Source organism: Microcaecilia unicolor, chromosome 1 (assembly GCF_901765095.1).
Source record: "Microcaecilia unicolor chromosome 1, aMicUni1.1, whole genome shotgun sequence".
In the NCBI taxonomy this organism is placed as follows: Eukaryota; Metazoa; Chordata; class Amphibia; order Gymnophiona; family Siphonopidae; genus Microcaecilia; species Microcaecilia unicolor.
Window position 1 is genome coordinate 150,412,778 of NC_044031.1, and position 15,838 is coordinate 150,428,615.

The 15,838-nt window shown below is 38.0% G+C and overlaps 1 protein-coding gene across 1 annotated transcript in view; it reads right to left on the reverse strand.

Moving 5' to 3' along the window:
- Positions 1–15,838, reverse strand: part of DGKB (diacylglycerol kinase beta) — an 876,561-nt gene that overhangs the window by 810,537 nt on the left and 50,186 nt on the right. The window contains exon 4 of the mRNA XM_030201293.1: positions 10,172–10,319. Within this exon, the coding sequence (XP_030057153.1) occupies positions 10,172–10,319 (148 nt within the window). The remainder of the gene's footprint in view (positions 1–10,171; positions 10,320–15,838) is intronic.

Genomic DNA, 15,838 nt, shown 5'->3' on the forward strand with positions numbered 1-15,838 from the left:
CCAAGCTGTGCTGTTATAGTTAGAGTCCCAACAGTTTAACATCCCACCAGTATTTAAAGAATAAATTAAATCGAGAAATAGGAATTTTGAGGGTACTATATTTTCTGGCTTATATGATAAGGTTCATTTATTTTATTTATTTATTTATAGATATTTTATATACCACTGCTCGCAATATTGCATCAAAGTAGAGAAGAGCTTTTATGTGGTTTTATGTCATAGCAGGTAAGGTTCATTTCAAAAGAATATTGTATTTAAAGATGACTTTTCCTTACACAGCATAATAAACTAATCAATTGCAATATTCAGCCAATCACACAATTCTCCTTATAAAGGAAGGCTCTAGCTATTGTTATACTGAGGGAATCTCTGCTTACAGGATGAAGTCCTACTAGGGATTAGAATTTATTTTATTAAATGGTCATTTTCAATCATGTCAGGTTGAAAAGTCTTGAAAATGATTGTTTACACATGATTTTCACTTCCCTCCGTGTTCAACTCAAATTTCTTAGTTCTTTCCCTCAGCGTCCTCCCAAATGCTCCAAGCCAGTCATGTTCCAGAGATGGCGGAACAAAACCATTTGAATACAAATGCCACAAAACAGGCATTAAAACCTTCAATTTCAAGTTGTCTAACAAATCACTGCAAGTCTTAGAAAAGTACTCCGTGAATCTAAATGAAACAGTCACATAGTGACACACAAGACTATACAAGTGTTCAAAATGGAAAGAGCCCTGAAGGCTAAGGATATCACCTAGGCAACACTCAAAGTCTCTTCAGTCTAGTTTCTGAGAATCTGCAGTTAGTGATGAACTTGAGATCTCTCAGATTTATTGTATACATATAAATTTTTAACTGGGACAAATACTGGACTTGGACTTATTTTCAGTGGGTGGGATAAACATATACCCTTTTCCACTATCCAGTTAAGATGTACAAAATGCAAACAGGACAAAAGTAAACTGGATTTTAAATATATCAATTACCCCCATTTCAAAGGTAAAAATCTTATAATAAGAAAAAGACTGCAGTTCCGAGAATAAGCAGGAAGGTAGGTTAGGCAGGAATTATCTTAAATGTATCCTAATGAGATCAAAGCACAATAAATACTTAACATGCATAGGGTTCCTTTTGCTACGCTGTGGTAAGGACTAGCATGTGCTTACTGCAGGCTGCACTGAGGCGTCCCGTGGTAAGTTCTGAATGTGTGTGCACATGCAAACAATGCTCTAAACATTGGGGGGGGGGGGGGTTGGGGGGCAGAGAATGGGTGTTTCTGCGCTAATCAGTTAGCACATCCACCCACATGCAGGTTAGCACAGATTAATGCGTGAGCTCTTACTGCCCACAAAATAAGTGGCAGTAAGGGGTCACATGCTAATGTTTGGTAATGACAGAACGTTAACGGAAACATTAGCACGTGGCCGTTAATTCGGAAAATGGAAAAATCGGCCATTTTCCAGCAGTGGTAACAGTGGCCTTTGCACATGTAAGCGGGCACACTAATCTTCGTAAAAGGATCCCATAGTATGTTGTCAGAATATAGAATAATGTACCCCTAAAAATATCACATTAACTTTTAAAAAATACGAAGAGACTGAATAATAGATAAGTACAGGTGAAAGAGGCAGGGCTATTCATAATACAATATAGTGGCTGATGACACAAAGATCAATAGACTATCCTTCTACCCAATTATTTTGGTCTACACACTAAGAATACACCCCAGATGACAACCTAGAAGCTTGATGGTTTCTAGGGCAGTGCTTCCCCCCCCCCCCCCCATCCTGAAGGCACACATAGCCAGTCAGGTTTTCAGGATTACCACAATGAATATATATACGAGATAAATGTGCACATAACAGAGACCAAATGTACGCAAATCTATTGCATGCATATGCATTGTGATGTTTCTGAAATCCAGCTGAAAAGGTGTGCCTGCTAAAGAGGCTTGAACAACATTATTTTAAGGTATCGCTCTTATCCAAAGTTAGTTTTTGTATTTTTTTTTTACCTTTGGTGCATACACATTTCCACACTTAAGTTAATTTCATAAGGAGCTACTTATTTTTAGGCATCAGAAAGGCATGCAGATGGCACTATTCTAGCCACTCATACATATAAATGACCTCTTATAGCATCCCACTGAGCAGAAATGTGAATGCCATGATTTGATGATGTGCACTTTGTTGGTGGGCATGTGCATGAAGCATAGACTACTTCTATTTATGCAATTACTAACACCTAGGTGAGGACATTTACAGCAGCTATAGGGCTAGTGTAAGTGATCATACCGTAATGCACATGTGTTTTCAGTCAGTTCCACTAGTATTCTATAATGAATATTCTTATACACAGGCTTGTTGAAATGCTCTCTCTTAAAATAGAAATACTGCAGGAGACTTCCAAATTTGGGGAGAGAGATTTGAACCCACTATCAACACTACAGCACTTTCAGAAGTTCTGCCTGTTCATGGTAAGGAAGAAGAGAGGCTGTGTTGCAGAATCAGCTTTAATGCATGGCTCCAAACCAGGGCTAAGCAAGAAAGCTCTAGATATGCAGATGGTCAGGGCAATAGATGGAAATAGGTCAGGGTAATGATGGTCTACATCTTTCAATAACAAGAAAAAGAGCCCTGTGATAATTTCAAGCAATATGTGAATAAGCATTTAAACTGGAGGAAGGGGGTGGCAGATGAAAGAAAAGTACACAGTGACATTCCCAACAAAACTACCTCTCAGCTCACCATCAAAAAAGGAGAAGGGGAGACTGGAGTAAAAACTATATAAATTCTAAGCAAGCTAATCAAAAAGTGCTCTAAAACTATGCACACAAATACTCAAAGTCTAGGAAACAAAAAACACTTCATTTTGAAGCCCTGATGGTGGACTCAGACACTGTGGCCATTATGGAGATATGTTTCAATGATTCTCATGAATGGAATATTACTATAATTTAGGAAGTATAGAGAAGGCAGAAAAGGGGGAAGGAGTGGCTCGACAAACAAAAACAATATTAATGTGGCTGAAAAGCAAGGAGTAAGGGGGAAAGAGGAGGTGCTGTGGATATAGTCTGAAAGAGAAGACAACATTTCCACCTTCGCAGGTGTAATCTATAGACCTCCAACTCAAACAGAAGAGCTGGACAAGGATCTAATCAATGATACCATAAAAGTGAGAATTAAGGGACAGGTGGTACTGCTGGACAACTTGAATCTACTGGATGTGGATTGAGGTATCCCATTTGCAAATCAGGAGAAAAGTAAAAATACTGTAGATGCCTTCCAAGGGGCTTTGTTCAATGCTGGATTTAGTACTCATGAATGGAGAAAATGTGTCCAAAGTCTACATGGGTGCCTGCTTAGCAGCAACAATTATCACATGTTGCAGTTTGAAATATAAAGCAGAGTTCACTCACACCAATTTCAAAGTCCTGTATTCCAAAATGGAGAAGGAAATAAAGAAACTGGACAAAACTGTGGGCTAAACTGAAAGGGCTTTAAAAAAGACAATAGATCTTTATATAAGGTAAGTAAATAAAAGCAAGAGGAACCTCCCCCAATATAGATCTCCAAACAAGTAGCTTCAAAAATAAATGCAGAGCAGGTAAAGCAAAAGAACAGCAGCAAAGAAAATACCAGACAAAACTGAAAGAGATGAGAGAAATCAGGATGGCAAAAAAGTATACAGAGAAGAAAATGTGGCTATAAACGTAAAGTGGGATAACAAGACTTTCTGAGGTGTGTTTGGCAAAAGAGGAAGGCCAGAGGTGGAATTACAAGACTCAAAGATTCTGAAGAATGATGTGTGGAGAGTGATATGGAAAAAGCAGAAATGCTAAACAAATACTCCTGTTTGGTGGTCACAAAAGAAAATCCTATAGGACTCCACTGATTGGCAGGATCCGAGGCAACATGGCTCTACCAAAGGAAAATCATGCCAAATGAATCTGATTGATTTCTTTGACTGAGTGACCAAAGAACTGGATAAACAATATGTTCTAGATGTAATCTACCTGGATTTCAGCAATCCAAGTAGATTTGATATGGTTCCTCACAGAAGACTCATGAATAAACTGCCTAATGCCTAATACTTACCTCACAACATAACACAAACAAATTCACCACCATTGACACACCAAAACTGAATCTTCCAATCTCGGACACCCTAAAAATTCTTGGAGTTACCATTGATCGACACCTAACACTTGAGAGTCATGCGAAAAATACAACCAAGAAGATGTTCCACTCAATGTGGAAATTAAAAAGAGTAAGACCTTTCTTCCCAAGAACCGTCTTCCGCAACCTGGTACAATCAATGGCACTCAGCCATCTAGATTATTGCAATGCACTCTACGCTGGTTGCAAAGAGCAAATAATTAAGAAACTTCAGACAGCTCAGAACACTGCAGCTAGACTCATATTCGGTACAACAAAATACGAAAGCGCTAAACCCCTACGAAAAAAGATGCACTGGCTTCCACTTAAAGAATGTATTACGATCAAAGTATGCACCCTAGTTCATAAAACTATTCATGGAGACGCACCAGCCTAAATGTCAGACCTGACAGACCTACCAGCCAGGAATGCTAAAAAATCATCCCGCACATTCCTTAATCTTCATTTCCCAAATTGTAAAGGTCTCAAATACAAACTAACGCAGCGTCAACCTTTTCCTACCTGAGCACACAATTCTGGAATGCGCTGCCGCGCAAATGAAAAACGATCTATGAATTAGCTAACTTCCGAGTTCCAAGTTCTACTGAAGACTCATCTCTTTAATAAGGCATACAACAATGATCAACAAATATAAACTCCTATATGCACATGCAAAACTGCCTCTACTATGTCAACCTGCCAAAACACTACCATGTTTTTTCACTATCAAGGTACCCAAGATCCTTTAGCTACTACTAAATGTATATTTTCTTATATAATTCTTATATATTTCTTAAATATTTCTTAATATGTTTGCTTGTTAAAATACTATCATGTTTTATCATTATCATGCTACCCAAAATCCTTCAGTTATCACTAAATGTATACTTTTTCCTGCATTTCTGTTACTCATGATGTATTGTAAGCCACATTGCGCCTGCAAAGAGGTGGGAAAATGTGGGATACAAATGCAACAAATAAATAAATAAACTGAGAGGGCTGAACTTAGGATCCAAAGTAGTGAACTGGATTGAAAACTGATTGACCAACAAGCGACAGAGGGTGATGTTAAATGGAATCCGCTTGAAGGAAAGGAAGATGAGTAATGGAGTGCCTCAGGGGTAGGTACTGGGGCCGATTCTGTTAAATATATCTGTGAGAGATTTTGCTGAAAGATTAAAAGGAAAAGTTTGTATTTTTTCAGATGACACGAAGTTAGCCAATAGAGTGGATACCCCGGAGGGAATAAAAACCATGAGAAGAGATCTCCAAAAACTAGAAGAATGGTCAAAGGTCTGGCAATTAAAATTTAACATAGCCCATATAGAAACCAAAAATGTTGTATAAAACAATAATAAAAATACTTTTAAATGTTGAATATATATAGTAATAGTGTTCAGTTCTCCTGTGGACGCCTAGTAAGGCAAAATATGGATGCCTCCCACTTAGTCACCTCTCCCCTCTCCAGTCGTTTCAAAACTCTGCTGCCCGTCTCATCTTCCGCCAGGGTCGCTTTACTCATACTACCCCTCTCCTCAAGACCCTTCACTGGCTCCCTATCCGTTTTCGCATCCTGTTCAAACTTCTTCTACTAACCTATAAATGTATTCACTCTGCTGCTCCCCAGTATCTCTCCACACTCGTCCTTCCCTACACCCCTTCCCGTGCACTCCGCTCCATGGATAAATCCTTCTTATCTGTTCCCTTCTCCACTACTGCCAACTCCAGACTTCGCGCCTTCTGTCTCACTGCACCCTACGCCTGGAATAAACTTCCTGAGCCCCTACGTCTTGCCCCATCCTTGGCCACCTTTAAATCTAGACTGAAAGCCCACCTCTTTAACATTGCTTTTGACTCGTAACCACTTGTAACCACTCGCCTCCACCTACCCTCCTCTCTTCCTTCCCGTTCACATTAATTGATTTGATTTGCTTACTTTATTTATTTTTTGTCTATTAGATTGTAAGCTCTTTGAGCAGGGACTGTCTTTCTTCTATGTTTGTGCAGCGCTGCGTATGCCTTGTAGCGCTATAGAAATGCTAAATAGTAGTAGTAGTAGTAGTAGTAGTAGTAGTAGAACAAGGCTGAGATTATCAACAGCACTGTGAGATTATGTTGGAGAAAGACAGTGAACAGGAGTATTCACATATTTTGGGACTGTTGGCATATTGGAAGCACACGAGTGTGGGATCCTTCTTTGAACAAGCACTGATACATTCAGAATTCCATCCTAGGAGTATCATCCTTGCAGATAAGTGAAGCATATATTCATATGACTGTTATATTTCAAGAAGTAATAACATTTGGTAGGCAGGATGAACTCAGTGCAAGGATGGATGGAGGAGAGCATTATAGAGGAGATGGAACCTATACTATGTATGGTATAATGCACTTAGTCTGAGCACTATTAATATATTCACAATTAAAAAGTATTTTTATTGTTTCATGAAATTTTTTTGGTTTCTATATTTGATAATCCAGGGGAAACTGGACATATTGTTACCCCAGATATTTAGTTGTGAAGCAGTTAAAATGTAATGCCAAGAAGTGCAGAGTGATGCACTTGGGGTGCAGAAATCCAAAGGAGATGTATCAGATAGAAAGAGATTTATTTATTTTTAAAACTGTATACACCACCAACTACCTAGGCAGTTTACAAAAAGCCATACATAATTAAAACATACATACAAAATTTAAAACAATATAACAATCACAAATCAGGAAAACAATAATACTGCTCTCCACACCAAAAAAGTACAACAGGTTGCTCTCAGTGGAACGCTGTAACAAATAAACTGTCTACAGTAATTTTTTAAATTGCACCACACTACTGCATAAACAGAAATGTCCGGGAATTGCACTGATAAGCACAGCTCAGGAAAGGGACCTTGGGGTGATGGTGTCTGAGGATTTCAAGGTGATGAAACAATGCAACGAGGCGGTAGCCACGGCCAGAAGGATGCTAGGCTGCATAGAGAGCAGTATAACCAGCAAAAGGAGGTGTTGATGCCCCCTGTACAAGTTGTTGATGAGGCCCCACTTAGAGTACTGTGTTCAGTTTAAGGCCATATCTTGCTAAGGACATAAAAAAAACTTGAAGCGGATCAGAGAAAAGCAACAAAATTGGTATGATCACAAGACATATGAGGAGAGACTTGAGGACCTGAATATATATATACCCTGGAGGGAAGGAGAGACAGGGTTGATATGATACAGACATTCAAATATTTGAAAGGGATTAATCTACAAACAAACCTTTTCCAGAGACCTTTTCCTGAGTTTATCTTGTTGGATCATACAGGTTTTTTTTATCTGCCATCAACTACTATGTTACTATGGTTAAATAGCAAATCCAAAGCCATTTGATTATTCAAAATTAGTTTAGATCCAACTGGATGACTTTTAAAGCTGGATGTTTCTAATATCTTTGCCTACATTGTTATCTGCCTTATCACCTTCCTAGTCAGTAAGGCCTTTAAGATTTAAATCGGCTGTCAGAGGCTAACCTGACATTTTCAATGGCACGTAACTGGATAGGGTCACTGAAAAGACCCGGTTAGCACCTAAGCCACTTTGTGGGTGTTCTGGGGATGGTGCCAGCACTTAGCTGGTTAAAGTACTGATTTTCAGCACTTAACTGGCTAAGATAACCACATAAATAGGACCGCATAAAACACAGTTCTATCTTTATGTAGTTCCTCATAGTCCATTAAGTCCATTAAGTGTTGAATATGGCACTTAACTGGCTATGTTTTTTGCTGGCTGCCTACACCCAGAAATTCAATGCCGGAGCCTGGGCATAGGCCAGCATTGAATTTCAAAGTATACCAGTGGAGGTCAGCAAAATTCTGATCAACGCCGGCTAAATATTGTGCCCTTGGCTAATTCAGACTAACACAGCTACCCTCAGGAAACCACTATGGCAATTCAAGAAAGGTCACCTAAAGTTAGGCGCCAAAGTATTGTGCGCTAAGATGAATTCTGTAACAACAATTTATAGCAATTGTGCACTTAATTGTTGTTACAGAGTTCATCTTAGCGCACAATACTTTGGCGCCTAACTTTAGGTGACCTTTCTTGAATTGCCATAGTGGTTTCCTGAGGGTAGCTGTGTTAGTCTGAATTAGCGACTTACGCTAGAATTATAGCAATTGTGCACTTATTCTAGCTTAAGTCGGCATTTACACACCAACATTTAGGCATGACCACTTACACTATGGCAGGTGTAAATACACTCGCCTTGTGCACATAACTGATAGCATTCTATAAAGTATGTGCTACAATAATCAGAATACCCATGTCCTGCCCTTGTGAATGCCCCCTTTGCAGTTATGTACTAGAATAATTTAAGCATAACACTTTATGGAATAGAATTTTTATTTTATTTTAAAATCTGATTTGAAAATGTAAAGTTTTTTTTTGTTTTTTTTTTCAAAAAAAAAAAATCACAAATTTTTTTCACTCTCATTAAAATTATTATGGGCATGAAGGGGGCATTTCTATAACAGGGCACCTCCAGTTAGGCCCTCTGATAATGTGTGATAGGAGGGTATTCTAAAATGACATCTGGGCGCCCAGGTGTCATTACAGAATAGTAGCATAACCCAGTATAAGTGCACCTAACATTAATGCATTCACAGTTACACCAGCCACAGACCTGGTATCTGTGTAGCAGGAAATGTGCATAATTTATAGTATTCTGTAAGTTATGAGCAGTGCTAAGAGCCCTGTCCACCATGCTCTACCCATATGTATACTTCCGTGCAGTTACACACTATAGAGCTTAAGCGCATCCTTACAGAATAGCGCTAATTTTCTCTCCAGAGACGGGACGGAGGACATGAATTGAGTTTGAAAGGGGGTAGACTCAGAAATAATGTGAGGAAGTATTTTTTCACAGAGAGGGTGGTAAATAAATATGCCCTTCCGCAGGAAGTGGTGGAGATGAAAACGGTAATGGAATTAAAAAATGTGTGGGATAGATACAAAGGAATCCTGGTTTAGAAAGAATGGATCCACAGAAGCTTAGCGGAGATTAGGTGGCAATTGGGAAGCAAAGCCAGTGTCGGGCAGTCTTCTACAGTCTATGCCCTGATAATAGCTGAATAGATTTGGATGGGCTAGAGTGTAGCTTTTCAAGGCCTTCGATGTTAAGTTCAGAATTTTTAGAACAAGAACAGTGCTGGGTAGACTTCTATGGTCTATGCCCTGAAAATGGCAAGGACAAACCAAGATGAGGTATACATATGAAGTATCACATACCATATGTAATAAGTTTATATTGTTGGGCAGACTAGATGGCTACACAAGTCTTTATCTGCAATCAACTACTATGTTACTATGCTATATGTGTGCAGGGGGCACTTAACCTCTTAACCTCAAATGCTTACTTATAGACTTGCCCTCCACATGCCTGTATTAACTAAAGACATATGAAGCTCTCTAAATAATGTTCAAAACCCAATTCCAAAGAGCTCCCATGGGTTTCTCAGATGAGCTTGATGAACCCCTTTTAAGGAGAGCAAACTAGTGATAGCACAATTCAACACAGATTCAAGCAAAGTCCAACATGAAAACTACATGAAAAAGTACAACAGATTTCCCAAAAGATCACAGAAATGCGTCTATATGAAACCAAGCTGAAGTTCACCTGGCTTGAACTCAATAATAGAATGTTCACACATGCCTAGCAACATCAATGGTGTTTCACATCTGGCTGTAGTTTCTGATAATGACAGCTCCAACTGTGACAGCACTACTCAAATCAATGACAATCACCATGTCAAAATAAATTATCAAAGAGAGACTGCCTCTAATATCATAATGTTGAATTCTAATAACATTTTAAACAAAAAACAATACATGACTGTCCCAACTTAAATACTTGGGGCCTTGTAAGTCATCAAATAAAACAAACATTGTAGTACAGTAACTAATCTTAACCTTCAGTACCTTTGTTGAGAAGAATAAAACAGTACTGTGTGATTCAATGGTATTATTTCCTTGGACCCACCTCCAGAAAGGAACTTGCTTTGCATTAGTGGACTGGGATGAGGAATTTTACTGCTAAATGACATAAAGAGATGTTGGCAGAAGTCATCTGGTAGCTCAGCCTCCAGGAAAGTCTTCATAAATAACTTGAAACCTTCAAAATCAATTACCTACAGTGAAGAAAACATAACATCACAGTGTGCCACTTAAGGTTGAATTCCAAAAGTTTCAAACCCTAGTGCAATAGATGAAGACATAAAATAATCACACACTACATCAGATAGCTCTTGCTACAATCATTTTTTAGCAGGACTGCAACTACACGCTGTTTTACCACCAACAGGCTTTTCAATATCACACAATACAAATTAAGAGGCCCTTTTACTAAGGTGCACCCAAAATTGGCCTATGCTGGTGTAGGCTTGTGTTTTGGACACGTGCTGGTCCATTTCCTGGGTGTGCCTGGGAAAAAAAAGGGATTTTTTTTTATTTAAATCATTTATTTATAATTTTTTCATTTTACAAGGATCACTTGCAAAACAGTAAAACAGAGATGATTGTACATTAAAACAATATTTGAAGAAAACAATCTCAACAAGATAAATGGATTTTGTACAATCTTTCTCTTTCTTAGACCACAAAATAAATAGGGAGAGTGAAACAAGACAAGGAGATCAATTTAAGCAACAGCAAACAAAGAAAACGTGGTATTAACCTGATTATCCCCAGTTATTATTTATCTAAATCATTTTTCCACATTGATCATCTGGTTGGTTTCTTCAAGACCATAACAGTGCATAGTCCATCAATTTCATTGGAAACATACTTATTGTCCAATATTAGTGAAAGTAATACACCTGATTTCATTTTTTTTCCCTTTTAAAACCAGAAATTGTTTAACAATACAAACCCTTGAATCTTCAATCCAATTCCCGCTGATTAAAGTAATCCCAGTTTCACAGGCTTCACTCCTTTTGAATTAATATATTAAGAGGAATCATTTCAGAGGAAAAAAAAAACATTAGGAGTCATACCTGGAAATCTGGGAAAACAACAATCTCGATATTAATCATCTACAACAATATTCATTTTGTTCAATTTTTTTCTGGTCTTATTATTTTCAAATCTTAACCGTTTCCTACTTCAGTAGAACTTCATTTGCTGTATATTCTCAAATGATTCGATTAGATTATCCATGTGGCTCATTAACAAGACTATATCTGAAGCAAAGTCATTCTCTACCACCGTCAGGTCCTGGAGCACCCTCCAGATGACATTCAATGCAACCTCCACGGGAGCCAAAAACTCCAAGCTGATAACTCTTAAGGGTTTAGAAGTAGCACCGCCGACACGGGTTCAGCTGTAAACGACTTCCGTTTCAGCATACACTCCTGACTCACTCCTCCACCCCTTTGGGCATGGTGGTTAAATGATTTTGAGCGATGAAGTTGTTTCCAGGTCCAAGAGAATCGACGCTCCTTCGTCGGCGCTAATCAAAGGACTCATCAACCCAGTCATCTATGGGCAGCTCGTCATACAGCGGTCCCACACTTGCTGCACAGGGGACAAAACGCTGGTCATCGGCGGCTGACCCCCCATTGTCCCCTTCGAAAAAGGGATTTTTTTAATGTGCCATAACATGAAAACCAGCGCACGTCCATTTTCGGCCTGAGACCTTAATATCACCCATTGATTTCAAACTCAGAAACGTCACCACCATGGAAAACTGAATGCGGAGTCACAAGGATCACCGCTCTCACCAACCCTTTTTAACTTAATGATGACACCTTTAGCCAAATCACTATCCGGTACCCGCCCCAAAAGCATTTAATATGTATTTAACTTTATTTCATTTATTCTAGGGGTATAGCTCCGGACTACACATGTTATAATGCCTTTGTTAATCTACATTTTCTTGCCTTTTGTTGAAATCGGTGTTTCCTTTCACTGGATTGTTGGCTGGAAAATTCTATTTTCCATTGCTGCATGACAAGTGATGTCTTTGGCATTTTTGGTTCTGGCTAATGTGTTCCAACAAATGACTTTTTTATGGTTGTACCTTCCCCGAAGAGCTTACATGTGTTTTATTTCTTTTTTATTATTCTTTCTTGCTACCTCTGAAGTAGGTTTCAGGGGTTCTTCCTAGGATTATGTCATACTTTTATTCTTTCTTTTCCCTCCTTTTTTATTATTTTCTACCAGTGTCACGCTATAACCATTGGCTTTGATACCGATGTCCGGGACTTACATCCATTTGAGGGCCACAAATCCTTCAATGGATGACGGTATCACAATTATTAGGAGCAGACTTCCATTCCATTTTCGGAGTGGCCTGCGGATTCGGCATTATTGCCCACCTAGGGGTTACCTGTATAGATGATCGCTGTGGCAATAAAGGGACGCCTAAGACATTGGTTGAGATTGTATACAGGTTGACTCGGGCATTCAATATTCTTGGAGGGTTAGTTTTACACGGGAAGTTTTCCTAACTTTTCAACGTTCTAGACTGGTTAGTCATATACGAGATGTTTCCTAACCACAAATTTTTGAGTGGGTTGTTGTATACGAGAAGTTCTCAAACCACTTAGTGGGTTGTTGTACACGAGAAGTTCTCAAACTACAGGTCCTTTGGGGTGATTAGTCGCACACGAGAAGTTCAATCGTACACGAGAAGTTCAATAGTCAGCGGAAACCCATTGGACCGCTGCTCTTCGATTCATGACACCTTATTCGCTGGTTTCGTGAGTCCTTTTCGGGAGTGTTTGCAATGTCCCTTTTTGGGGGCTCTACCATGTATACGGGATAGTTCTTGGCTGGCTGGGAAACCGGGTTTCTTAATGCCTTTAGAAGCACACTCTGGAGAGTAGTTTTCATTAATTAGGGGTAGAGTAGTATAAATCTATAATAGCTGACACTAGGTATTTATCCACTTATTCACACACTCTTTGGGTACCTCCCTGTTTGCTGTTTTTATTTCTCTGTTAATGTCACCTGCGGTAAAAGCATTGAGCTTTCCGCCAATTGGTAATTTTTATTTTTGGGTCTCTATGTTGGAGTACATTAGCAGATGCGTGAGTATGATTGTGTTATGTCTCTGCATGTTCTACTATCAGGATAATCATCACATGTTTTTGTAAACTGTTAACAAATTATCATTTCTAGGTCTCCTTGTTATCTCTGAAGCTGCCTTTTGAACCACTAACCTTGTACCAGGTTCTAGGTCTGGTCAATATATATTATTACTAATCTAGTTCATTTTTCTATAGCATGTTACAGGTCTGAAGCTTATTTGTAGACCACCTGCTCATTAGGTCCCGTTATTATACATATTGGGTGATGATGTTCACTACCCATTATATCATATCTTCCTCTCCGCACCCAACACCAGATACTGGTGATCTGACATCTATTCAGATCTCTGGTAAGGACTTTCCGTCCGAAACAAACCTTTCTATTTTGCGGTTGACCTCCCTATGCCACCGAGAGTTCGGAAGGGCATAGTGATCCTGCCAACTGTTCTCTTTCTCAATTGATTTTCTACGCTGGAAATTACATTGCATGAATCGTGAGTATATTTTCATTTATTGTATGTGTTACTATTAAGCTTGCCTTTGTATACTTTCATGGCCTGTTGGATTAGCTCTAATTTAAATGTTTTATTTTACCAAATTTAGGATTAAGATTTTGTCCTCAATACAGAGGGACCTCTTTATGTGGGACAATAACTGTGTCTGTGTATGAGTGTGGTTTTCCTTTTCTGTCTGTGTGCTGTGACTTGTGATTGGCTACTGGAATATTTATTTTCATATTTGTTGTTTTAAAAACCCTAACTGTGCACAATTCCAATGATTGGTTTTGAACTACATTTAGAAATATCTTGCTTCCTCTTCTAAGCTTTGAGTTTTCTACTTATCAGGATTAGGTTACTGTTTTAATTTTATGTCTATATGTTGCTGTGTGTCCTGTGATAAATGGCATAAACTAAACAAGCTAATTATTAAGGAATCATTTCTTTAGTTTTAAATTAGTGCTTTAAGGTTACTCTGCGAGATTACCTATCAACTGCAGTGGTAGCAAATCTCAAAGGAGTGTTTTTTTTCCAGGATAGTATATTGTTTCATTTAAACAATGTTTGTTTGATTTGTGACATGATGTTAAATACCTGATTGTTTTTGATTTCTGGTAAATTGCTTTCACTAGAAATGCAAGCACTTTTTAGTTTTGATTTTATAGGTGTGCGTCCGTGTATGTGTTATTTGAAAATTGCATAATTATTCCAGATATTTACTATGAAAGGTTCTATATTATATGCCATCTAAAACACTGTTTATTTGTGACGTTGTTTAAAATAACTAGTGCTGATGTTCACTTCCTGGCTCTTTATTGGGGATGTGTTCCGTAAGAATGTATTAAGTGTTTTAATTTTTCTTTCCACGTCTTAAATACTACTTTCAAACTTCCTTCCCTGCCTCTTAAAGATTTATAGTTTTACGATAGAGTTCCAGCATTTCTGGTTCTCAATAGGGTTTGGAGATTAACCCTTGCATAACATAACTAACTGATAAATCCGAACTAAAGAAATTCAGGTTATTATTATTTCAGAGCTATGTTCAGATAAGACTGGCTACAGTTGCCAAATTCCCTTTTTATTGAGAACCGTACCTCTGGAAGCAGATCAAGTAATTACATTGTTTTCCTCTCCTGAAGTATTACTTCTATGATGACTTATTACACCAGCATTAAATATTAATATAAAAATTTCAACTTACAGTTTTTGTCTGATGTATAGCCCTATTTTCAGTCACCATGATGTGCAATGCTTTCAGTGAGCAGTAAACTCAAATTAGACACAGGAAACACCGTTATTTCGTGATTTCCTTAGGACCGAATAACAGAGATTAACCCTTGTAGTTCTTATTTTTTCTAGAGTTCATCTTTACAAATGCTTTGGACTCAGTATATGATACAGGAATTCATTACGTGTTTCAAATTTTTAATAACTAGATGGGTTTTTCTGTGATTCTGTGTTATCCTTGCAACTCTTTGTTTAGAATTCAATTTACAATGTTGGCTTACAAGCTGTTCCATTTATCATACTGGTCTATATGCACATATCCTAATGGTCAATTTGTGCATTTATTGCATTAATAAAAATTGTTATTATATTCTTGATTTTTGACTGTTACTAAAATGTTTAAAAAAATGCTCCTACTTCTTGTCTTCTGCTTATAAAGCGGCTCCTCCTCTGTATTGAAAATATACTCTAAATTGTAAATTGATTCTTGGGAATATATAAGCTTATTTCTAGCTATCCCTCTGTATGTGAATCTTGATATGCTGTCATAATTTAGGGCCCAAATTGTGAAAGCATAGAAATGATCAAATTAAAATTTAATATAATTTTTATTTTCCAAATTGGCTGTGAACTATTACAGAGGACTATAGGTTATTGTCCTTCTCATTTGACCTATTTAAACCTTGTAAAGGTCACGTGAGGAGGCCTCATAGAAATATATAGTTTTTACATCTTTCTTTTTTGATAGTGGCTTTTCTCTATCTTTTAAAATATCATGTTAAAGTCTGCATTTTCCTAGAGCACACTCTGACCACAATGTTTCCTCAGACTCTGCTGACTTCCTGTGCCAGCAACATCTAATCGACAGAGAAAAATTGTTTTCTACTTTTAACT